Here is a 27,259-nt window from a genome sequence, read left to right as displayed (position 1 = left end):
TGACGCCATAGCCTTGAGATATGGGTGGCCAATAGAGAACCTACCTCAACACTGTGCCTGTGGCACTGCCTTTGATGCAAACCATGCAATGGTATGCAAGAAGGGAGGCTTTGTTTGCATCCGACACGATGAAGTACGCGACCTCACTGCCAAAATGCTGCAGGAAATATGCCATGATGTCACGATTGAGCCAGCTCTGCTACCCCTGGACGGCGAGCACTTCACCCACAGAACAGCAAACACATCAAAGGATGCAAGAGTGGATGTCAGTGCTCGAGGTTTCTGGACACGTGGGCAGAGGGCGTTCTTCGACATCAGGATATTTGATCCTATGGCAGCTTGTCACCACCAACTGTCTGTCAAGGCTGCACACGAAAGGAATGAACAAGAAAAAACACACACACACACTCAGAAACTATCAAGAAAGGATCCAACATGTGGATCACGGTCGATTCACTCCCCTTGTTTTCACAACATCAGGTGGGATGGGTCCAAGGGCGGTGAGATTCTACTTGAGACTGGCAGAGGTTCTTCGAGTAGAAGCGTCAACCGAAGAGTTCTGTTATGGCCTGGATGAAATGTCGACTGTCATTCTCCCTCGTGAGGTCTGCACTCCCACACCTCAGGGGCACAAGATCATCAGCCCTCAGGCCTGTCTCTCTGCCGGGTATGGATTACGAAGCTACAGTGGTCAAGAGTCGCATAGACCAGCGACTCCAATAGTTTAATGTCTTTATTAGCACTGTATTGTTCATGAATATAAAATAAAGTAATAAAAGTAGTAGTAGTAGTAGATGTAGTAGATAGTAATTACAGCCGCTGGCGTGCTTGGGGCCAGCGGATTGTAATATGAGGGTTAGTGTTAACCTTCACATTACAACTCCAAATGGTGAACTGTATTAGCAAGGCTGGTTTTGATCTTCACAATATAATACCCAAGTTGATGGAGATGATCTTAAGAAAAAAAAGTAATGGCAGTAGTAGTGGTAGTAGCAGTAACAGTAGTAGTAGTAGTAGTAGTAGAAGTAGTGGTGGTAGCAGCAGCAGCAATGGCAGGAGCAGCAATAGAGAGAGCAGAGGTTATTAGTAGTAGTGGTAGTAGTAATAGGTGGAGGAGAGGAGAGAGAGAGAGAGAGAGAGAGAGAGAGAGAGAGGGAGGGAGGTAAGAAAATAGGATGGGGATACGGAAGAGGAGAAGTGAATGGAGAGGAAGAGGGAAGAAAATGGGTGGATTAAGAGGGTAGGAAAAAGAAAAGGTGGAGGAAGGAAGGGAAGAAGAAGGGTGAATGAAGGAAGGAAGGGAAGAGGAAGGGTGGATGAAGGAAGGAAGGGAAGAGGAAGGGTGAGTGAAGGAAGGAAGAGAAGAGGAAGGGTGGGTGAAGAAAGGAAGGGAAGAGAAAGGGTGAATGAAGGAAGGAAGGGAGGAAGAAAGGTGGGTGAAGGAAGGAAGGGAAGAGGAAAGGTGAATGAAGGAAGGAAGGGAAGAGGAAGGGTGAATGAAGGAAGGAAGGGAAGAGGAAAGGTGAATGAAGGAAGGAAGGGAAGAGGAAGGGTGGGTGAAGGAAGGAAGGGAAGAGGAAGGGTGAATGAAGGAAGGAAGGGAAGAGGAAGGGTGAATGAAGGAAGGAAGGGAAGAGGAAGTATATGAAAAGATTTAAAGCATTAGAACGCAGTGTTACCGTATCACCAAAACCACTGTGTAACTTTATAACCACCACAGTTTTTATTTTCTCTATATCTAAATCTTTAATTCAAGATAGTGCCCCCCCAAAAAAAAACAAAAAAAACAAAAACAGGCTCTATGTAACCCTTTCCTCTTCAATCAGGCTGCCCCTACCCCATCCTTCCACCTCATCCTTCGTGTTCCTCTCCTCCTTTCCCCCGCTGCCTCTCACATACACTCTCCTAGTTAATCTCTAATTCTCCATTCCCACCACATGTCCTAATCATCCCAGTTTACTTTTAACACATCCAAAAATGCATCAAGATATTCCCTTTATTATTATTATTATTATTATTATTATTATTACAGATGCGAGGGATAGCAGTCTTCCTGGCGGTATGTTTGGGCGTGGCTTGGGCTGGAATTACGCCCCATGCCGCCCAAAAAATCGCCCAAGCCAAGAACCGTCCCGACGACGTGGAGATTAACTGGGGACTGTCTGGTGTGGTGACGCAGGAAATTTGGGATAAGTAAGTAAAGATTAAATATATTCTTTCAGTACATGTATATTTAAAAAAAAAAAAGATATATAGAAAAAGAAACCCGAAAAGAAGAGAAAAAAGACAAAATTCATATTAAAGATTACCAAAACACGTCAGAAAATGCAGGTTGGCGTTCTCAAAACCAAAATACAGTGATATACATTTGTGCAAAACCGAATAATTAACGTGCATTTAAAAACAGTTCCAAAATTTCTGTTTTTAAGGCTTGATCTTTGACTCCGTACGTTTAAAAATGCATAACTCAAAAACGAAAAAAGGAAAGGGCATTTAGGAGTACAGTATTTGTCTATCTCTATTTATCTATTGCCAGACGCCTTGATCCCGTAAGGGGTGGCCACAAACAAATCGCCTCCATGTCCAGGGAATAATCGTATCTTAAGAAAGGAGAAACAGGATATGCACTACGTCTCAGCCACAGAATGGAGACAATAGATAGATAGATAGATAGATAGGTAGATAAATAGATAAATAGACAGATAGATAAGGTGCAGTATGGAAAGGAAATCAATGACCTTTTTAATCTAAATTTTTTCCTTCCTTCTTGCATTCAGACGATTTATTTATTTACAGTTTGGGTGACAATAGATAGATTGATAGATAGATAGATAGATACAAAGATAGATAGATGGATAGACAGATAGATAAGGTTCAGTATGGAAAGGAAATAAAAAAAATAACGAAGGAATTCATCTAACCCCCCCCAGTTCAAAAAATCACCCCTAAGCTGAATAAAAATCGTCTGGAGATGGGAAGGAGGGATTATAGAGTTTGTAATTGGGCTGAGGTTGGGATAGGCAAGATGAATCGCTTAAGGAAAGGTGCTAAGAATGCCTCCTAAGCTGATGAGAGGACGGGATGTGTGTGTGTGTGTGTGTGTGTGTGTGTGTGTGTGTGTGTGTGCGTGTGTGTGTGTGGCTATGTCTATGGTCATGCTTTGAGAGAGAGAGAGAGAGAGAGAGAGAGAGAGAGAGAGAGAGAGAGAGGCAGACAGACAGACAGACAAACAGACAGACAGACAAAAGAGAGAGAGACAGACAGACAGACAGACAGACAGACAGACAGACAGACAGACAGACAGACAAAAGAGAGAGAGAGAGAGAGAGAGAGAGGGTTATCAGTGGCGGCACCTTATAACATTAATTTTAATGTACTTGATATAAATTATTTGATTATCTGCGCACATACTCGAGAGAGAGAGAGAGAGAGAGAGAGAGAGAGAGAGAGAGAGAGAGAGAGAGAGAGAGAGACGGTGTGTGTGTGTGTGTGTGTGTGTGTGTGTGGTGGGGTGAGGTGAGTGAGGGGGTTAGGGTGTTATGGAGTGATGGGGTGACGTAGATGATAAGTGTGATAGGGTAAAAGTAGAGTGAGAGAGAGAGAGAGATAAAGTGAGGGGGGAGAGGGGGGGATGTGGTGTGAAGGTGATGGTATAATGAGGTGGTATAGATGTGAGGTGGTATAAGGTGGTGGGATGGTATGGAAAGGGGATATAAATCTAAAGCAGGTGGAATTAGTATGCTGTATTGGTATGAAAAGATGGTATGAATGTGGAGTGGTATGAGCGGTATTAGGTGGTATGGGTATGGTATAAGGTGGTATAGATGTGGACCTTTTCACTGATGATGATGATGATGATGATTCCGCATATTCTTTCTCCTCGTTTCGATTTACACCTCACGTCATCTCTTAAGAGGAAGAGTCATGATGATGATAAGGAGGAGAAGGAGGAAGAGGAAGAGGAGGAAGAAGAGAAGTGGCAGGAGGAGGATAACGATGATGATAATTATGCTGCTGCTGCTGATGATGATGATGATTTTCCTATTCCTTCCCATCATACCATCACGACCTTGCTTGCATCTTACTCAATCGAGCAACGCCAAGATCAAAGACCAGCTGTCTAGTCTTGTTTCATTAGATAAGACTGCTTTTTGAGTAGCTCCTTATCTGTGGACACTCAGGGTGACCGATAACAGATGAAGAGGTGGCTGGATGCTGACTGGGACCGGCTTATATCATCCATCATTATCATTACCATTATCTTCACCATCATCGTCTTTGTTTTCATTATTGTTCCACGTCTTCTTCGCTCTCGTCATCATTGCATTCTAGATGATGATGATGATGACGATGAAGATGGTGATTATGACGATGATCTTGATGATGATGAGGAAGAGGAGGAGGAAGAGGAGAAGGAGGAGGAGGAAGGGGAAGAAGATGATGATGGCAGATGGAGTCGGTCTGTTTTGATCAAACATCCAGCCCTCTCAATCCACTATCGTTATCTGTCATTTTAATCCTTTCATGTAGAGAGAGAGAGAGAGAGAGAGAGAGAGAACTATCGTACTTTTACTGTACAGGATATTCCTAAACTGATTAGTTTTTCATACTCAAGGGCAGTACGAAACTTTAAAAGAAAATAGTACAACAGTCACTGCTGAATAAGTATGAAGCTTTCCCAGCTCTAGCCGTGGCCCTTCATACCGACAAGAAGAAGACGCCTGCAGCATCCATGGCAGTGATGTCGACGCAGCCAAGGATGAACGCCAATAAAGTCACCAGACACTTGTTTTTTCCCACAATGCACAGCGGCGTGACGTCACACTTGTAAACAAATAGTGGCTGGGTCCCACCAAGGATTATTTTGGGTCCCACATTACTTGGCCTTTTTGGAGAACTAAATACTTGCCAAACTGTCTCCTTCTGTGGATGCACACCCTGATAGAACCACCATGCGTACAAAGTGGTAAGTGGTACCGTTCAGTAGACAAAAATAAAGCTGAGGTCCTTGAACTACCTGCAGAATTTTTGTTGAAATGACTGGCTGAAGACGAAACGCGTTTTTCTCGCATCAAGACAGTTTGGTCAGTATGTTCGGTCGTTTAGCGTCGGTACTTTTTGACGCAGCACGAAGGTTTGTTCCAAGCTTTTTGTGATGACCGTCAAGCATGGTTCGCGGTGACGGGACTTGCCTCTGCCTTGATAGAGTTTTCTTGAGGGACGGTAATTTAACTTTTCTCTCGGGGTTAAACCGGAGGGCAGGGTGGATCAGTGCCAGAGCGTCTGACTCCAGAACAAAGGGTCGAGAGTTCGCGTCCCGCCCGGGTAGCTGCCCTGCTGGGAGAGGTAGCGCTTTTCCGTCACCTAGCGGGGCTATATACGATCTGTCAAGGTCTAGCTCAGGGGAAATCATTTTTTCATATTAAACATAAAAAAAAAAAAAAAAGCCCCCCCCCCCAGGGAGGAATCACACCAGCCGCGAGCCGATACATATCTAGCACAACTCCGAATATGACCTTGACCTACTATCGCCAACTTCGAACTCGTACATTTTCATCCCTACTACACACCTGTAAAATTCTGTGGTGATATCTTCAGCAGTTGTTAAGTTATCGTGGTAACAGACACACAGACCTTGACCTACTTTCACCAATTTCGAACTCATAAGAGATTTTCATCCCTACTACATGCCTGTAAGATATTGTAATGAAATCTTGAGCAGTTGTGATGTTATCATGGTAACAGACACATAGACCTTGACCTGCTTTCACTAATTTCGAACTCATAGGAGATTTTCATCCCTACCACACACCTGTAAAATTTTGTGATGACATCTTTTGCAATTGCAAATTATCGTGCTAACAGATACACAGACATATAGACAAACTGAGAACAATATACAGTATACCAGCTTTGCTATTGCTTCTGGTAAAAATCGGGGTTAAACTGTCCCAGACATTCCCAGTTCAACAAAGAAAGCCCCAGGTGTCAGTACTCAGCCCTTTTCCTTTCAGCATCTTTTTAGACATGCTGCATCCCCCAGGGTATCTCTGGCCTCACTTGAGACAACCTCTCCATTGCATGTCTGCCACATTCCCAGTAGGAGGCCCAGACAGCTCTGAGAGGAGCGGTCCATTAATTTGCCAATCAGGTCATGATATGGTGGTCTCACCACTAGTACTTCCAAGAGTTCACTAAAGTGCCACACACTGTGCAAATTGCCCTTCTGTCAATTATTTGTATAAGGGGTGCTCCTCTTAATCTATGCATCCTCCTCCTCCTCAATCTATGCTTCGGCAGTCATTGCCTGACATGGTATGGATGCACTGACTATTTAAGATTCTAATCTGCATCCATCCATCCATCATCCAATCCTACGTCGCCCCATGAGGAGCGTAGGAATCATTTATATATTCTGAAATGTTTGGCTCGAGCAAAGTGGGGTGCTGACTGAGACATCCCAAGCCACCCCAATAGGATTTTGTCTTAGCAAGAGCTTCAGTGGCTCCTCAGTGTGTGGGTCCACAGCCCAGTCGCATTTCCAGATGCTTGACATTACACAGAACCCTGTTCTTTATATAGCCCTTGGGGCATTCCATTCCTCTCACACAATTACCTTCCATGCAATATTTTGCCTCCTGCCACTCCAAGCCTGCCACAGGGTTCTGACTGCACTCTTCTCTTTCATGATATCTGCTACCCAAGAGCTCATCCTACTTCCTCCCCTTCTGCTGCATAGGCAACAACCCGCTTTTCCTCTCCTGGCCTGCATTCTGCACACCATTCTTTGCCCATGCCCTGAAAACACTGCGCAGCCTGTCTCATCCCCCCCCCCCCCAACCCCACCATCCCTCCTCAGAGCCATCTCTCTCCTGTAGCTCCTTTAGGTAAATTGAGCAGCAGCTATCATCCCTAGCTTGCCAGCCTCTTACCACTATTCAGTTCTATCTATCTATCTATTGCCAGACACCTTAATTCCGTAAGGGGCTGCTGCAAACAATTTGAAACCATGTTGCCCGGCCCCCTGCCATTTCACTGCCCTGCTCCCAGCTCACACTCCCCTCTTTCATGCACCTCTTCACTCCATCCCTCCATCTCATCCTTGGCCTCCCCCCTCCCTCTTCCCCCCTCCACCTCACTCACATACACTCTCCTTCTCAGTCTCTCACTCCAACCTCTCAACATGACCAAACCACCTTAATGTGCTCTTCACTCGTAGTTCACCATCCTCCCTTTAGGGGATGGGGAAGCAGTTGAGGGATATTTGTATAACCAGACAGGTGAGCTGCCCATGCATATCAGTGCCACCACATGAAGGCATCCCTCTTGAGCACCAATAGATTAATGTACCGTACAGCAATGAATTTTTTACAGCTTACAGTGAGTTTTTCATATGCTATCTTTTATACTGTATGTTCTCTTTTGCTATGAAGTTCACAGTATGGAGAAATATTGCCTATTAATATTTCATTGTTACCTCAAAAGTTGATTGACCAGTTCCCCAGTTTACATTATGGCATGGTGCTGGAGAGTGATGCCTTCATGTGGTAGCACCAATATAACTGGGTGACTCCACTGCCTGGCTATACAGACATCTCTTAGCTCCATTCTTATCCCCCAAAAGAAGATGTTGGACTGCAGGACATCATCAGACATCATGAGCCTTCAGTCCACTGGGTTCACAATCCAGATGAACCTGAAGCTACACCAACTATATTATGGCACCATTTTGAATGAAAAAAGATGTGATAGTTTGGACGACACCCTTGATATACTGTGTGCTGCTGTGGCCCTAAAATGTGAGCCTGTTGAACTGCTGTTTTAAGTTGCTGTTTGGAAATCACCATCCTCCTTTCCGGGGACAGGGATGCAGCTGAGGAACATATGTTAAACTGGGCATTGAACCTGCCACTTATATTGATGTCACCACTAGAAGACATCCCCCTCTAGCACCTTCCATTACGTACAGTAGCAGTAGTAGTAGCAGTAGTAGAAGTTGTTATTGTTGGTGTTGTTCTTGTAGCCCCAGGTTTATCTGAAATGTGAACCCAGTGAACTGCAGGCTTAAACTGACCTCCTCCTGCAGACTGTCTTCCTGCCTTTGGGGGATAGGGAGGGGTTTGAGGTATGTTTGCATAACTGGGCAGCTCCACCTCCCACTTGTACCAGTGCCACCACACGAAGTATAAAGAGGATATACAGTGCTGATTGCAATCTTTCTCTCTCTACAGATACACCCGGGAAACAGATACACCACCCACCTTTGAACATCCCAACCTCAATGACGCTGGTAACACAACCGTCATTGGCAAGACCATGGAGACTATCAATGGCCGCACAATTTATGCCTTTCAGGGTATAAAGTATGGTGAAAATCCTAAATCATATAGGTTCAAGGTGGGTGTTGATGGGATGGGAAATAATGGTGGGTTAGGTGTGGGTTAGATTTCACAATTTTAATTACTTGGCAATAGTAGAAAATGTGTCTGAGGCAAATACTGAAATTATCCCAGAAATCTGTTCATATAACAGTAGCAAGAATGTGATGAAATAAGTGTCATCATACTGAAAGGGATAGGTCTGAAGTTTAAGTTTTCAAGAGCAAAATTATAATGATATAATTATCACCATACTGAAAGAGTTAGGTTAAGTTAGGTGGCATTAGAAATAAAAATATTTTTCAGTGGCAAGAAAGTAAAACAACAGTTGTCATCAGACTGATAGGTAAATGGTAAAGATGGAGGCACTTGTTATTAAGCACTCATCTGTGGTGTACATCTTCATTAATTAGGTCTTCAAGCCTGTGGTGGGTTATTAAACCAAGATCCTGAGATACAAGGCCACGGCATCATCCAGGTTTCCAGTTACCTACCCTAGGTGTTAAGAGTACGTTCTCATTTTAGCTACCAGCCCGGAAATGATAGATGGACTAATGAGTTGAGCAGTGCCAGCAGCATCAGGATTGAAACTCTGGTGTTATTGGGCTGGCAGCTTCATAGGTAGCAATACGAACCACTGTAGTGGTACTTGAGTGCATAGGATAAGGGTAACATATCAGTTATTTGGCCGTAGCAAGGAAGGTGTCATCATACTGAAAGGGTTGGCTAAGGTTAAGCTTGAAATACAGTTGGTTGGTAGCAGCAGGACTGAGACCCGGGGAGAGACACCTTGGGGCCCTGGCACTATAGGAAACATTATAGACTCCAGTCCCTCAGCCGTACAGTACTGGCACAGTACCTGCATTGATTTTCATTTACTTCGTAAATAAGAATCAAAGCATATAAAGTGTAACACTCTCCACTGTTTCTAATCCTAACTTAATGTGTTGCATTCCTTGAGTATGAAAAGATCATAATTGCATTGTATTTAAAATATGTATTAAAGGGGAATATTGATTGCAGTACAGTACTTATAAGTAAGCATCTGACTGGTTTTCCAGACCCCTTGAGGACTCTGAATATGGTGTTTTGGTACCAGCATCCAGTAATATCAAGTTACTGAAAGGATTAATGTTGATTTGCAGGACGTGAAGCCTGTAAATAAATACTGGGGTGCGAACATGCTAGAGGCATGTTTCATAGTTTGATTAGGTTAGGTTAGGGTAAGTTAGGTTAAATTAAGTTCAATTAAAATGAAAATCTTGTCACTAAAAGGTTTAATGTTGTGTTTGTGGCCCTAAAGAGGACAAAACCAGCAGGCAGGTTCTGGGGTGAGGATCCACTAGAGGCAAACCACCTGGGCAATAAGTGTCCACAGAAGGCCATGTTTGGATCAGTACCATCTGGTGATGAGGACTGTCTTAACCTCAATGTTTACACACCCTATGTAAGTAAAATTATAGCATACTTGTTGTAGGCTTTGTCATGATGATGATGATGATGATCATCATCATCATCATCATCTTTATATGCAGCACCAGCATCATCACCTTCATTTTTGTTGTCAACTTTATTGTCATCATCTTCATCTATTGTTTCAGCCTTAGTGTCTATATTCCTTACCTTAGCAGCAGATGTGAAATAATGTCATTATCTGGCATCAGCCTCAACATCAACACATCCTACATAATTCAAATGCACTGAAACCCTGCTATACTGTCTCCCGTTACAGGATTGTTTATTTATGTGATCTTAATACGGTATTTTAACATCCATTTTTTTATGTACAATCACCATTTTCCTTATAAGGTTGTTGTGATTTCCCATGAAGCACCCTTTTTTTTATACTGTTATATGATCACCATTTTTGCTCATACATTTGCTATGATCCCTCCTCATGATTTATGATCAGTTATTATCTGACAGGTTTTCCAGGAATGTAACGACTGCATAGTGGGAATTGAGTAATATACAGTATGCTTTTAGTTAATTTTGTAGCTTTAAACATTATCATTTAAACTTTCCACCCATTTTCAGATGCCACAAGACAGTGAGACTCTACTACCTGTGATGTTCTTTATCCATGGAGGTGCTTTTATTTCGGGTGATTCCTCCCTCTACTTGCCCACAAAGCTGCTGGACAATGATGTTATGCTGGTTGTTATCCATTACCGCCTTGGCAACCTGGGTAAGTGTTAGAGAGAGGGAGAGAGAGTGAGAGTGTCCCTCTACCTGCATAACAATGTCAAGTCAGACATTATCAGCTATTGCTTTGGCAGCCTAGGCCAGTGCCATCAAGAGAACTAAGAGAACTTGTTCTTATTTTCCTGAGTAACAGGGATCCTGTACAGATTAATTTTGATATTGTTCTGTGGCATCTACAACAGAAGAAATTACACAAACACATCAGTTACCATTAGTATCATGTTCTTGTTGGCACTGGAGGCTTTGTTGCTTATTTATCTTAATTATTTATAATTCATTTTACATCTTATTTGCCTCACTGTCACAACACAGACAACCATTCAAAAATAAATTCAGCAAAAGGTCTCAGAAAACTAACAGTCGAAGAAGACTTCTTTTTTTTTCTGTCCTCTGGGATTACATCCAGATGAGCATGGGATATTAACAAACACTGCAACAAAACTATGTTATTCCGTTTCATGTTATTTACTGTACTTGTAGTATTTTTGTAGTCTGGCCTACTAACGTTCAAACAGATAAAGGTGTACAGTGATATACAGTAGATGCTCAATTTAACGAACTAATTCAGCCAACTCCTATTCCGTTATCCCAAATTTTCCACTAAATCGGGTTTCATAACCAAGGCTCAATATAAAGGAAAATTTTTCAGTGTTTCGAGCTATTTTCCACTGAATCCTTCAAGGCAACCCAACTCTCAGTGCTACACACAGCAGTCTGAACCCATAATTAATACCCCCAGAAATGCATTACAATATTGTGTACAGAATTTCATCAGTGGAATTATGCTCTATTTAAGGGAATTTTCTGTTAAATAGGGCAAAACTACCGGAAAAAAATAATTCTGTTATCTCAGGCTTCCACTACATCAGTGTTCGTTAAATCGAGCATTACTGTAAAATATAAATTGCACAGGAAGCCTGCATGGCCACCCTCAGTTAAGGAGTTCCCCAGAAGCACAGTGTTACCATTTTGTTTTTGCATATGACATCAGTATTTTTTATGTGTGCTACTTTCTGCTTTATGTCAGTAATAAAATCATACAGAGCACAAGAACATTAAACTGAAATATGCAGAATAAATACTTAAGGTAAAGTATCTAGAAAGCCCCCAATATCACATAGAACTGAGCTGTTTATAACCTAGAAAAATTTAACAATAAAAAAAGAATAATAATCTTGTACTGTACAGTGTTTTCTCCTCCTTAATGTATAATATCACATCATCTCAGCTTTTTTTTCCATTTAAGGATAGGATGGAGTAGGATACACATAGTAGGTTTCTTGTATTTAAGAGAAAAAAAAAGCTTATAGCAGCAAAAATAGATTAGAAAAGGCAAGATCATAACCTACATAATCCCCCCTTTCTTTCACACAGGCTTCTTTAGTCTTGACAATGACAATGCACCGGGTAATGCAGGCTTGTGGGACCAGATAGAGGCTTTGAAATGGGTGAGTTTTGATACATTTGGTCCCTCTTGCCTCTCACTCCTCTTGCCCCTCGCCACTCCTATATGACGCCTCTCTCAACCCTCCCTCACCACCTTCTGCATGACACTTCTCTTGACCTTTGCCTGACTTACTTCTCACCCCTCCTACTTCTCATTCTTCCCAATCTCCACCCTCCACCCATCACTCCTTCCCTTCACATCTCCCTACACCTCCTTTTCTTCTTACCTTCCATTTCTTCCTCCTTTTTCATTTTTAAGTCCTATTCATTATTATCATCATCATCCAGACATCCTTTTCCCTCCTGGGGGGGGGGGATGTGAGGTGGAATCTTGAGGGCTAGATTAAACTTGATTAGATGAGGTACTGTACTACCTTCTCAGTTCAGATATACCTTTCTCACCACTCTGTGCACACCCATTCTCACAACATGACCATACCATTGAAGTACACCCTCTTTGACTTTGGTGTCCATAGACTTTCTTTCTCTTCTTTGGTCATGAATCATGTTATCCCTTATCCTATCCATTGTCTGCACTCCACACACATTATTCAACAACCCCATCTCAACTGCACTAATACTTATCTTTTCATTTTCATGCCACACCATAGTCTCACATTTGTATGTTAGAGTAGGCACTAAAACTTCTTCATGCAAGCGTCTTGCACCTGTTGCACTCAGGCATCTGCTTCTTATCGGGATCTTCATGGTAACAGTCACTTTCCTTCACAGTACCACTCCACACTGACCTCTCTTTTTAGCCCAGATTTGTTATAGGATGAAGAACAAAAGATTTAGGAAAATTCTGCAGTTTCTTCCTAATATTTCTCCTGCAAAAGCACTTCATAGTTATGACAGGGAATTGAGTGTAAGTGTGAATCTACATTTTGGGTCAGTCTACCACTCTCAGTCTCATGTAATTATGACAGAGTTGATTGTAGTTATGTATGTAAATCAGAGACATGTATTTTTGTCAGTTAAGGAAGTTCCATGGCATCTCTTCCTTACAAGTATTTGTCTTTATTTAGTGAGTTAACATAGTTTTGTATGTTATTTACTGTCATCCAATAATCTAGTGTTTAGAATGCCCTTGTTGGGGTGACAGCCATGTGTAGGTTTGGTTCTCAAGAGGTGACTGGAGGTTTTTCCCTCCATGATCATTGTTTGACATAGGTTATGTATTCACTTGTGTCTGTTTGTCTGTTTATGCACAAGATATTTCAAAAAGTTGCTATCAGATTACAGTGAATTCTGGTGGATAGGTGGGGAGTGAGCCAAGGAAAAGTTAGCTGGATTTGAAGGTGGACCTGGATCCAGATGCAAGGAATAAGTCATAAATTCTATTAGCATTGGTGGAGGTATGAGCTCTCTGAGACTGTGAAGCAGGGCGGACAAATACCATAGAATTAACTAACTTGCAAGACCATAAACGTATTTGTCTGGTAGGAAAAAGGAATTATAGCAGTAAATCATACATTTTATTGGCATTGGTGGATGTACAGTATATGCTCTCTGAATGGTTTCTTAGTTTTATCATGTAGTGCCAAAAGTTTAAATGTGATAATATGGGATTGACTGTTACCATTACAAAATACTTGACCTGATCACCAGCTGCATTCTGACAGGTCCGGGACAACATTGAAGGTTTTGGTGGTGACAAGGACAGGGTGACCATATTCGGGGAGAGTGCTGGATCTGCTTCCGTCAACTGGCTCTTGCTGCTATCTGAAGCTGATGGTAAGGTTCACATTTGCTTGTGAATACTTTCATATAGTTATATTTCAGTAAGTCTGTCTATCTATCTATCTGTTGCCAGATGCCTCAATCCCGTTCGGGGTGGCCACAAACAAATCGCCTCCACGTCACCCTGTCCCTCGCCATTTCTCTGCCCTGCTCCCAACTCACACTCATATATCTCTCTACTCCATCCCTTCATCTCATCCTCGGCCTCCCCCTTTCCACCTCACTCACTAAGCCATTTGTATAATGGACACTTTCAGATACCATTACTGTAGTTGGTGCAATTGTCCAGGACTTGGTGCGATTACCCCACTGCATGGAATTTAAAGTAACACCAGATGAGTTTATTTAGCTTAAATAAGTCAGCACAGTTAGAGAATTAGCTCATTCACTAATAAGGTAAACTGAATAAAAGTGTCTGATGGCAACAAAGATAAACTGCATATGGCCGCCTAGATATGAAAGACACTCAGTGGAGCTGTGGTAATACAGGTAGTTAAATGTAACAGAGACTTATTTATCATATAAATTGGTTAACATCTTTTACTATTACTTTTCCAGACCTGTTCCATGGTGTGATTGGTGAGAGTGGGTCAGCCCTAGAGCATTGGTCACACGATCCAGACCCCATCGGCTCAGCCATGGCAATTGGGGAATACTTTGAATGCCCTGATTATGTGGATCTGGATGCACTCTACGATTGTATGCTTAATATGGATGCTGATGAGATGGCTATGAAGATGCACCACTTTGTTGTAAGTATTTATTTTCTCTCTCTGTATCTGTCTTTCTATCTGTCTTTTCATCTTTCATCCACTGGGGAGTACTGTAGTTGCTCTGACTGTGAGTATTGGACACATTGTACAAGTGTATGTCCTTATGGATGATGATGAGATGGCTTTAAATATAAGCCACTTTGTTGTAAGCACAGTACTTTTTAATCAGTTTCAAAAATAGCCTTTTTACTTTTGTCCCAATTGGAGTAATAGCCTTCCATAGGTGTGATGTCCAAGAGGCGACATAACTTTATCTGTCATGTACAATAATGCTATTAAGAGAAGTAGGCTGGTCATCTTCCTTTAAATGTATTAAACTGTTGTAGCAAAGCCTCTGACCCCCACACCTTGTCAGAGTTAATACAGGAGTGGCTGTTACCATTTACTTAATACATAATAGGTGCAGTGGAATCTCTCAAAGCATGGCTTTATGGAACTGAGTGCATGCTGCAGTTTGAAAATTCTGTGATTCAGAAATACCTACTCTTACGAGGAAAATTACTCATGGGTCTGTCATCTCGGAAAAGTTGCCCCCTTTATCCCCAAACCTACATTAAACTGTTCACCAGCGAACACTAACAGCCTTCATGCTTGAGGTGGGAGGGAAGCACTGTGATTGGCTTATAGTAAGTGCTATGCTTGAATATGGCTGGATTAGTAATTGCCATGCTTGACTACAATTGGTTTGTGCCCGGCTAGATGCAAGAACTTGAGGTAATGGTGGCATGTATTACACAAGGCATCAGAAAAGTGTCACTTTCGAGGCTGCATCTGTGAATTTCATGTAATTTCTGCAATCGACTGATGTTGCAAACTTGCATGATGTTGCCACATATTATGAATCCATGATTAAGAAATGTGTGATTTTGGAGATTCCACTGCAGTATTGATTGCTGTTGCCAAACTGACATAGTTCATGGCCATTTACAAGGTTTAGCTGGCTTTCACAAACTTGAGACACACTAATCCCCAATGCATCTCACCTCAGTATCATACAAGTGTTTGTTGAGTTATTTAGGCTTGAATCCTTTAATATCTCCTTTTTGCAGAAATATGAATGAGTAAATATATATTCCAAAACCTATTTATGCACCGATTGTATTACAGTCTGTTTAATCCAGTGCTGTTTAACCTCAGCCTGTGGATGTCTTTTTTATTTTTTCTTGTCATCAGCTAATATTGTTCAGCTTTGGATAGACATTTTGGATTTGAGGGGTTGGATATAATCTGACTGAACCCTCCAGACAATAAGATGCCTTTCTTTAGTTGAATAAAATGCAGCAATCTGTTAGCACCAAGAACACACTGAAAAGGACATCACTTGGATTCCAGTGGTTAATGCCCAGATTACAGTCCAGAACTGGGTCACCAAGCCACTGGAAAGCAGGTCAGCAAGGATGATTTTTTTTTTTTTTTTTTTTGTCCGACTCTGGGCATGGGCGTCACAGCCTGCTTCCAAAGCCCAGTAGTCCTCCTTCATACTATGCACCTCTGCATGCCACCACTTCGGCACTAACACCCACCGTCCATATTGAATACATGCTAGGGCTGTCTCATACAGGACTGGTGTATTGGTATTAGCGGGGGTATTTTTGCGACATGTCGGCGGGTCTTCTGGTTGATCAGTAAAGTCTGCTTTTATTAAATTCAAATCCTTAAACTGTTCCCTGCCCCAGCGGTTTTGAACATGGGTCCGGTAGGACCGCAGGCCACCTCTCTACCGACTGAGCAACCGCCTCAACAGCAACTGCTGAAAGTTCTGTATTGCTCAGACTGTTATTGTTGTTGTTGTTGTTGTTGTTGTTGTTGGTGGTGGTGGTGGTGGTGGTGCTGTCATCAATGTCCCAAGCTCATCTGGATGTGAACCTGGTGGACTGCAGGAAACAAGTCACTTCAGCTGAGAGATCCCGGATATCTTCTGTTAAGGTTAAGCTGAGGGATTGTGTGTGTTGTGATAATTAGGAGGATGAGGTACATGTGTTGTGGTGTGAAGGGCTGCATTATAACGAGGGCACATTGGATTGTTTGTGAGATGTGTTGTTGTAGGGAGAAACATGAGGGGAATAAGTGCGTTGTGGTGTGAGGAGGATGTGTTGTAGGGAGAGGATTGTGAATTGTTTGTGAAATTTATTTTGTGGAAATGCAGTGCATCCTTGAATGCAAGGCCTGAGGTGACTAGGTTTATGATGGAAGAGTTAAGAGGAAGGATGGGACTGGAGTGTATTGATGTTGTGATGAGGAGAGGTAGATTGAGATGGTTAGGGCATGTGGTGAGGATGGGGGATGACGATTGGGTGGAGAAAATGACAGGTGTGAACGTTGGGGGTTGGGTTGTGAGAGGCAGACCAAAAAAGACCTGGGATGAGGTCATAGAGTGTAACTTCAGGAATAAGGAACTGAATAGGGACGCTGCCAGAGATCGAGCAGCTTGGAGAGCTGCCATTAGTTGACCAATGCCGATGCATGCAGGCATGTTGGAGCCTTTGTTAATGAAACAAACAAAATGATGCTAGTTCAGGTTACCATAATTTCTCTCTGTCACTGGTTTTATTTCTCTCCATTCATATTGTAGGGTGATGATCGGAAGAATGGACAGATGGGATTCCGAGGGGCGGCTCCTGTGACCCAGTCGGAGAATGTTACCGACTCCCGGTTGATTGAGAAGTTGCCCATTGATTACTTTGAAGATGATGATGTCAAAGATATTCCACTTATGATTGGAGCTAACAAACATGAGGGATCCTTTGTGTTTGGCAGTAAGTAGAGAGAAAAGAGAGAGAGAGAGAGAAAGTGTGTGTGTGTGTGTGTGTGTGTGTGTGTGTGTGTGTGTGTGTGTGTATGTGTGTTTATATATGTATGTATGTACTGTATGTACATAATATTATGACTTCCTGCCTGCACAAGAGTAGGCAGCTGACCAACAAATGCTGGGTTATCCATATACTGTAATGCATATTCAACTATTGTGTGTTGCAGGGATGGCTCAGAATGCCTTTGTGAGGAGCAAAGATATTTTGTCTGCATTTTGTCATTGTTAGTCCACCATGCAGTCAACAGATGTTAAAATATTGATGTTGTTACCGTGTTTCCAGTTTCATCAGGACATGAACTCGGTGAAGTGCAGGGTTAAGTTGCCTTTCTCTACCATCCTCCTTTTGAGGGACAAGGAAGGCTTGAGGAACATTTACATAACTACTGCCTGGTTATGTCAGTGCCACAATGTGTAGATATTCCTCCCCAGTCATATGAACTTTGGACAGAAATTGTGTAAAAATGTTTCTCTGTCTCATTGCAGTCATGTACAGTGCCTATCTAATACCGAATAACTACACCAGTGACCCCAACTACATACAGTATGATATGTTGGATGACCTGCTTAACTGCTTTGGTAAGAATTTTATTAAGTTTATGACTCATTTAATTACTTAGTCAGGTAATTTTATTCCTTAGTGGTGGTACTATGCTGTTGTAAATATTTTTATTGAGGCAGGAAGTATGTAATTTATTTCTTAACAAGTGATTTATTGAGGCAAACTGAACCCACTTTATGTGTCAGTGAAATGGTTTTACTCCATATTTAATGTTGTTTTCAGTTATGTTCCATACTGAGTGTCATAGAAAGCTAACATCAGGTGATTTGATTCCTTAGCAAAGTGGTTTTATTCTATAGTAAGTACAGTGCAGGCACCCAAATCAAATGTCCAATTTTTAAAAATCCTCCGCTTTCCAAAATATTTTTCCGTGCTATTAAGGCATGTTGACATCACATGTCCCCACACAATCAGTGCATTTTTAAAATCAAAGTTTTCTGTAGATGTGCATGAGAGGAGATAGTGAATTAGTTATGCAAGATACTTCATTGTATTTACTATTCCTAGTACGCTGTACAGTCCACCCTCATTATCTGATGTGTTTACATAATGAAAAGTGGATTGAATAATGATTTATCGGGTACCAGGACAATTATAACATAGGTTCAATGGGGTTATGTTTGATGCCAAGGGGCACCCACCCCAAAATGACAAAAAAGTAAATCCTGTCCCTTAAACTGGTTCCTAGACCTCCTCTAATGCCTTATCCAACTTCTTTCCTTCATCGTATCACCTAAGGTTATGATAAAACAAGCAATAAAGAAGAAGGTATAGAAGTGAGACAATATAGTCTCAAAACAACTGCAACTGATGTAACTAACCTTAAGTGGTGCCATGTCCCTGCCAAGCCATCATTATGAGCTCCCACTGAGGCTGGGGGACAGGTGGTGTCGCTGGGCACTCACTTATCATCCTCAGGAATCCTTATGTTCATGATGCAATGTGACGAACACAAGAAACGTGATCTCTACTGTGGGATTCGTGTAAGACAGACAGAACAAGAGAGAGAGAGAGAGAGAGAGAGAGAGAGAGAGAGAGCGATAGCCAGAGAGAGAGAGAGAGAGAGAGAGAGAGAGAGTGAACAAGCAAGCAGGGGGTGAAGCAGTCCAAGCCCAGCTGTTCAGAGGAGTGGCAGGAGCTATGGAGCATGTGCAGAAGAGTTGGAACAAGTTTCTGTATATGTAAACATTGTTGGCTATCATGGCTCAGACAGGTGATGGTTGGTTTGTGTATGTGACAGCACACATTCAGGCTTTTCATCTGCCACCTTTATCATTACAGTGGAAGCGATGCATCAAACATAAGGAGATGGTTCTAACTTATTTCACATTGTTATAGAGATTTCTCAATTACCAGGAGATCGGATAACGGGACTCTGCTGCTATTTATTGTAACTGTATCATCATCATCATTATGATTCTACTTTCTAAGATATTTCATTTCCTTAAAAGCCTTTAGAACCAAACATTTTGGATTTGAGAGCTTGTACTGTACCGTATTTTAAATCAGGCTAGCATTGGCTTACTATATTCCATAGTGAAGTGATTGGAGAACTTAGTAATTTTTTTTATCGTGTTTATTGAGGCTGACACTAAACCATTTTATTATTAAGTAAGTTTATCAGGATTTTTTGTGAATGTGTGTGTTTTATCCTGCCTAACATTACTCAGACTAAAGATGAGTGAGTGTGTTTAGACTCTGTAGCTCATTCATCTCAACATGGTGGAGATTTTGTCCTTTTGCAGGTTATTTCATGTAGCTCATTGGCAGAATAAAACAATATTGTCACTCTGCATCCATCCCATAGCACTTCAGCATGACTAACAACATATTTGCATGTTAATTTCTCTTACATCTCAGCATTAAAGATGGAGATAGCAGTTTTAGGCCAGGTTTAAGTGAACAGAGTATAACATAATCATGTAGTGTTAATCTTTTGTTACTGCTTAGTATTAAAGAGAGATAGATGGCAGTAACAGACTAAGTTAAAAGTGGATGAAGCATAATTATATTCTCTCATGTTTTATTCAGACCTGTCATCCATTCCATGTTAGAATGATATTGCACTTAGCCATGAATCACACCCTTCCACACCTGCTCATACTCCCTCATTGTAACTCCATCACTTGTAACCATAATTCTAATTTTGAGAGGACTGTATTCATAGGTGATGGTGTTAGAGTGTGGGTAGGTGTGGAAGGGTGTGAATTGTGGCTAATAATAATTGTAGTTTGGAATGGACTAACTTGGTGCTTGTGTGTGTGTGATTGTGTACAGGTGTAAGTGATGACACCCACGGCATCTCTGAGTCGCTGCAGGATGCATACTGCGAAGGACTGAATGTGGCTGACTTCAATGAGTCATCACCTGGTTATGTGGATGTAAGTACTAGGGTCGGGGAAACACACATTACATACCGATGACCGATCTGTGCAAGCAGCTGATAGCACTGCGTCCAAGATAGATTCATCACTAACACACAGATCTATCCTCTTCTGCATGGACAATAGATGGTAGCTACTTGCATTACAGGTGGATTATTTACTTTCCAACAGTTAACAAGTAGCATTCATGGATGCTTTTTTTACAGCATATCACCAGTGAATGGTTATGTTATGTGTCCATTAATAAAGTTATGTTCTTGAGTTTTATAGCTGTCAATGCTGTTTTGTTATGCCATGTCATGACACTATTTCATGTCAGGGCTGTAATATCAGTTGTCATTCCATGTCAGTTCAGCATTGCCAAAAGGCCCAGCATTGAAGTAATTACTATATTAATACTAAGGAACAGCATCATTTACACTGAGACACAACAACATTTGAAGCATGTGCACATACACACACACACACACACACACACACACACACACACACACACACACACACACACACCACATCACATCACATCACATCACCTCTTGATGGGAGTTGGCCATGAAAGGTATGTCCAGACAACTTTGTCATCATATAGTGTACCTCATTCACTCAGACACTCCTCTTCTTCATTCTCTCCAACTACTGTAGTATACTTCTTCAGTCTCTCCCTCCATACCACATGTGGTCATTGAGTTTTACCCTAAATCTCCCTTTCAGTAAATTTCTTTGACATTTACTTTGTGTATATTTGTTGAATATGTCCATAACATCTCAGTATATTCCTTTTTATCCATGGAGGGTGAAAGACTGACGAAGAGAGTGTATGTGAGTGAGGTGGAGGGGGGAAGAGGGAGGGGGAGGCCGAGGATGAGATGGAGGGATGGGGTGGAGAGGTATATGAGAGAGGGGGGTGTGAGTTGGGAGCAGGGCAGTGAAATGGCGGGGGACAGGGCGACTTGGAGGCGATTTGTTTGTGGCCACCCCAAACGGGATTGAGGCGTCTGGCAATAGATAGATAGATAGATCCATTCAGTATTTCCACATCTCATTCTATCTCCCTTTATTCCATTCCACAATGCTCATAAATACCTCCATTACTTACACTATCCCTACTGCTGATGTCTTGCAGCTGTTCCTGAAAACTTCATTTCATTTGTACAGCTTGTACCTCACCCAGTACTTTCATTGGAAAAAAAAAAATTGATGATGATAATGATTATGATGATAATGACAATGTTGATAATGCTGTTGCTGATGATGATGGTAATGATGATGCTGTTGATGATCATATGGCCCACAGCATGCTTACTTTAGCTTGACAGTGATCCCTAATCCATCTCACCTTGTTTGATATACAGTTTAAGTTGGAGGGTTAACTTAAGTAGTAACCAGAGAGACTTATTCCAGCTTCATAACTAATGCTCATTGAATTTCACATATCCATGATGTAGTATTCAAGTTGTAAATATGAACCAGTTCTGTTTGGTGGAAAACCAAGTATAGAAAGTTTGCTGTTACCATCAGTCACCAGACACCTTAATTCCATAGGGAGTTGCAGCAAATGAACATGCCCTTAATTCCATAGGGAGTTGCAGCAAATGAACATGCCCTTAATTCCATAGGGAGTTGCAGCAAATGAACATGCCACATTGTCCTCTGCCATGTGGCTTCCCTATCTCCACCTCACACCTCCCTCTGTCATATACTCTACCTCTCAACCCCACCTCTCCATCTCATCCTTGGTCTCCCCCTCCATTTCACTCACACACACTTCTAGTCAGTATCTCATTCTCCATCCTCTTCACATGATAAACCATCTCTGTCACTCACTGTCTGAAAACTGCTTGCAGCTGGCAGGTGTGTTTTTCCTGAAGGCTGGATCGTGGCGCACGGCTAAACTACATGCTGACCGTAGTAACAATGGCACCTACCACTACTCCTTTGACTTTGAGAGTGATGACACTATGTTCAGCTGGCTTTTCATGGGTGCTGCCCCCATGCCCTTTAGGCCTGGTAAGTGCCTCTGGACTCCCTTTCCTTGTTGTTATTGTCATGGTCCCAGGCTCATTTGAATAAACCTGGTGGACAACAGTCTGAAATTGTTATCTGATGTAACTGGACAAATCTCAGAACTTGAATATGCTGTGACTTGGGTTCATGAACTTTGATGAGCTTTAATTGTAATTGTGTGGTATGACTGTGTCTCCTTGGTCACAAGTCAAATCATCCTTCAAGTCTGACTTCTCTTGGTCACCAGGTTAGAGTACACTTGCTATAAACCACTAGGCACCAGGAGGAAATTTTGCCATTCAGTGCCATATCCTTTTTTCATTTCTGCAGTACTGTACAGATGGTTCCTATAATAGGTTGCGATGTGATCTAGAATATTACAACTGTTTCCTCACAAGTGGAACTGTTGTTGTTGTTCTTGTTGCCTAATCTTAATTCGTTTGGCCATTGGCAAGGGGTAAGTACTGTACCTGCTTCTGTGTGGCCATCCTACATGTAAAGTACAGTTCACACACCATGCAGGGACCTGGCACCCCATTGTGATATACAGTATTGTTTTTTGTATGCTTGGTGTTTGTTTGTAATACTGGCATAGTTTGTAAAATATCTTAAATGAGAATATTTGCCTACTAATTGTACAGGTGGCATTAAATGATATAAAAAAGTGTTGTAGAGCTGGTTTGTTTTCATCTGATGGAACTGGTCCAGTCCCACAACTTGAATACTAAGTCCTGGTGGCATGAAACAGGGTGAGCCATAATTATGAGGAAGGAATGAGTCTTCGTGGTACAGTACTAGCCATGGTTACTACTTAAATCTTACTACACATGGCCATCATTTGAACTGAAAAAGGTTAGGGATCTTTTGACAGGTTATAGTTACTCTTGTTTTTGAGTAACCCCAGTCTGTTTAGTCAAGCAGACCCATCAATCACAGGCAAGCAACCGCCCCTGCAGCGCTGTCCCATGCAGTGAACTGATGTTCCCTTGTGGCAGACAGTGTCTTAAACAAAGAGATATTTTGGTGCTCAGATGGATGCCACATTTGCATCTCTCCACTCAGTTAACAGAGGCACCGTAGTAGGCTTCACATGGGTTGTAATAAACATGCTATACTGAACCTCCTTAACCAGTGAGGCAGTGAATTAGCTATTCATTTCTTTTCTTTTTTTGCATCAGGTGTGACCCACTCTGATGAGTTGATGTACCTGTTTTCCTTCCCTGCTGTGATGGAAGGGCAGCAGACGGTAGTGATGAATCGGATGGTTAGAATGTGGACTAACTTTGCCATCTACGGGTGAGTTTCACTACACTCTGCTTTCAGTTGACACAAAATTGCCATCTCCCCATTTTGAATGCCAACTTGTAACAATCAGTTAACACCAGAATATGATTTTAGTCACAAAGAAGTGCTATGGAAAGGATGTAGAGCCATTGCATTGTGTTCTTCTGCCAGAGCCATGTGGTATACGTTGCATAAGGAGGAAAATATGGGTTAAGGTAAAAGAATTACATCCTCAATCACATTTCTCCTCTACAAATACTGTACTGTAATGAAGCTGAGAATTCAGCTAAGAACTGAAAGGACTGTCTGTGTGATGCATAGGGGGAAATGCAGGTGATTTGGAAATGGAGAAAGACTGGAAGATGAAAACTGAGTGAAAAGATCTGTAAGTGTAATTGTAGAGGGTAGAGCTCTAAGAGACAGAACTAATAAGACCTGATATGTGGTCATGCAAAATGATCTCAAGATTAAGGGATTGTACAAATACAGTATGCTGCCAGAGATCGTGTTGCATGAGGAGCCACTACTAGGTGAACAAGGCTGACACATGCATGCATGTACAAGGCCTTGTAGGATGGAACAAGTCATTTATCATATACCACGTTGAGTACCCCGCTTCCCGTGCGATCAGCGAAGTTAAGCAATGTTGGGTCTGGTTAGTACTTGGGTGGGTGACCGCCTGGGAACACCAGATGCTGTTGGCTCGTTCTCCCTACATGTCAAGTGGGGTTGGTGGAGGATTAGTGCCCCTCCCTGTAAAACAATTAACTCTAAGCCGTTGGCCACCCCGTTTGGGATACATGGCGTCTGGCAATCAATCAAATTGTCTGCTCAAGACCCATCCCACCATTGTAACTTCATGTTGCATCATCCCTCTCCCTAAAATAAACAAAACATGAGCAATTGCCCAACACTGCAGATAGTATCTCAGCAACATCCCTTCTCCTCCACCAAACATTACACTTCACAAACATATACATAAACTCATGAATGTCTGTAATATTATTCTTGCCATCTCGTGATGCTTTAATTCAGGTTAATATAGACCATTTGAATTGCCTGGGTTACATACAGCCTTGATAAAACCCCTCAGTACCAGATTTGAAAAATATCAGCTGATAACAGAAATAAATCATGTTCTTTTTACTCTAATATGGCCTAAAATTGCTGTTTCTCTGTCTCGAATGGTGAGCTGTAATAATAAATTAACACAGAAGGTGGTGCTAGTGATGAAAAAATGCTAAGGAAAGGATGTAGCTGTAGTACTGTCTTTAGAGCATTAATAATAGATAAATATTTACAGTATGGTGTTAGTCATGAAGAAGTGCTATGGAAAGGATGTAAAACTGTCGTACTATTTACATGAAAGGAGTTGCAAAGGGACAAAAATCTTTGCAAAGTTCAGGTAAAATGAGTATAAAAGATGTCACTCATATTCAAGGGATTAATTGATCAAACTGTACTTCTAGCAACCCCACACCAGAAGAGGACAAAGCAAAGTTAGATGAACTGGGTATACCGACGTGGAAGTCTCTCACACCTGATGACCATAACTACATGCTGATCCAGGATGAGTGCACCGTAGAGAAGGAGTATCCTGAGAGGTGAGATTGCATGGGACTTCTTCTTTGGATTGACTCAAGCTGGTCAGTGTTATGATGTGCACAAGTATGGATGAGTAGGCCTGTGAGGTGGAGTCAGGGTTCCAGAGACTTGAATGATGAGCGAGTCAATGGTGATACTAAGGGATCATGGTATTGATTTTAGTTGCTTTTAACTCTTGGACTGCAGTGGTTAAATAATGGGAAAATCCCTGTTGGGTGATGGTTTAATTACATGCTTAGGCTCGATCTACAAGACGAGACTGGAGGTTTATCAATCATGTGGTGCCATCAAGGGAAGTAGGCTGGTCATCTGCCTCTAAATGTTGCTAATGGATTGTGGTAGCCAAGCTTCTGGCTCCTACAGCTCAACAGAGCAATTGATGGTTTGAAGTCACTGCTTTAGTGCAGTGACTTTCTGTGAGCTGAATGAAATTGTCCATTTTAAGCTGTAATATAAAATAAAGTTCTTTTTTCTCCACCAAAACATTTGTGATTGTTTTTAATATATTGGATGCCCTAAGGGTCTACAGAGTATAGTGAATACCTGGTAAGATTTTAGCCTAAATATATGAGAGAAGGGGGTGTGAGTTGGGAGCAGGGCAGTGAAATGGCGGGGGACAGGGCGACATAGAGGCGAGTTGTTTGTGGCCACCCCGTACGGGATTAAGGTGTCTGGCAATAGATAATGCAGAGTAGATATTTTGCAGTGAAAGGATAACCCACTGAACATGATTTGTGTGTGTATGTGTGTGTGTGTGTGTGTGTGTGTGTGTGTGTGTGTGTGTGTGTGTGTGTGTGTGATATCTCCAGATTGCTCAGCTTAAGCAAGTGCCCTAGTAATGAAGGAATTAGTGAAGGCTACATCTAACCCTTCCAGTTCAAATATTCTCTGCAAACATAAATAAAACTATCTTGTGGTAGCAACACTCAAGTGAAATATGTCTTTGGAGTGAAGTGGATAACTGTATAGCTGGAGTTGGCACATTTTGGTATTTTATTCAGTCCAACACCAGAAGACTCTGTTCACCCGAGAAAAATTCTAGCACTCGGAGGCTTCAATATCAATGGTGTCGCAATCTTTTCTCAACTATTGGTACACCTAAGAATTTCCTTTAACCTTGCACCAGATGATATCATTTAGTCAAACATTATTCTACAAGTCTAGGGGTTAACACATTTCGTGTAGGGATATATTTTTCATTTTATTCTTGCTGCCACCAAGTGACTATTCAGTACAGCATTGCCATAACCACTTGAACCAGTCACTCCTCGATCCCAAGCTTTCTCATTGCCCATTTCACCACCTCCTTGAGTACTCTTGTCAAGGCCTTCTCCAGATCAGCAACGACATAGTAAAGTACAGCCCTCTCTTCCTTCTGAAACATTTCCTGAAGTTGTCAGACAATGCATATTTCATCAGTGGTACCTTTGCCTGGCATAAATCCAAACTGCTTCCTATAAGTATTCAGTATCCGGTTAAAATATGTTCTTCAGCTCCTGCCCAGACCCCTGAAAGGAAAGTACAGTAGTAGGCTGCAGAAGGGCTACTTCAGCCTTCAGTCCATTAGGTTAATTTTCAGATGAGCCAGGGGCAACAATAACAACTGTACTTGTTAGCTTAGCTTATGAAACTCACTTTTTATTCAGATCTAAGCACGTTAGCACATTTGTTCTAATCTAGTGAAGGCCCTCAGCTCCCTTCAGCTCAGTTGATGACCAAGTACAGTCAGACTGGAAGGTTGATTTGACTGGTAGCAGACTTAAGAGACTCATTGCTGCCTTATAAATAAGACTCATAGAATTTCATGCCACCATGAAATTCAAACTATGGGAGAAGTCCAATTCCATCCGGTAAAGACAGACCAGCTGTAATGACTCCACATTCATTGTTACAGGTGGCACATTGCCCTAGAGGAAGCTAGTGAAAAGCCCGTGGAGCTCCCAACCTGGGATGAGTACAACAAAGTGGATCAGGAGAGGGAAGCATACATGATCACTATGATAGTCTTCATTATTGTTTGTGCTTGCCTGGCTGGAGGTGTTGCCTATATGATGTACAAAAAATAA

General features: G+C 41.9%; 1 protein-coding gene and 1 pseudogene across 1 annotated transcript; both read left to right on the top strand.

The window, feature by feature from the left end:
- Positions 1-2,143: 2,143 nt before the first annotated feature.
- LOC145398108 (juvenile hormone esterase-like) lies at positions 2,144-27,259 on the top strand. Its single transcript, XM_080271063.1, has 14 exons — positions 2,144-2,193; positions 8,232-8,397; positions 9,682-9,825; positions 10,416-10,566; positions 11,958-12,031; positions 13,655-13,766; positions 14,331-14,524; positions 17,118-17,301; positions 17,841-17,933; positions 20,194-20,297; positions 22,145-22,307; positions 23,483-23,600; positions 25,058-25,192; positions 27,088-27,259. The coding sequence occupies exons 2-14, from the start codon at positions 8,317-8,319 to the stop codon at positions 27,257-27,259; spliced, it is 1,725 nt and encodes a 574-aa protein (XP_080127189.1). The 5' UTR covers positions 2,144-2,193; positions 8,232-8,316.
- LOC145398276 (5S ribosomal RNA) lies at positions 24,172-24,292 on the top strand (annotated as a pseudogene).

The sequence above is a fragment of the Coenobita brevimanus genome, chromosome 44 (genome assembly GCF_032717465.1).
Source record: "Coenobita brevimanus isolate Jiangsu-jjx chromosome 44, ASM3271746v2, whole genome shotgun sequence".
Taxonomy (NCBI): domain Eukaryota; kingdom Metazoa; phylum Arthropoda; class Malacostraca; order Decapoda; family Coenobitidae; genus Coenobita; species Coenobita brevimanus.
The sequence above is the reverse complement of the archived record's forward strand: the minus strand, read 5'-3'. Positions and strand labels throughout refer to the sequence as shown.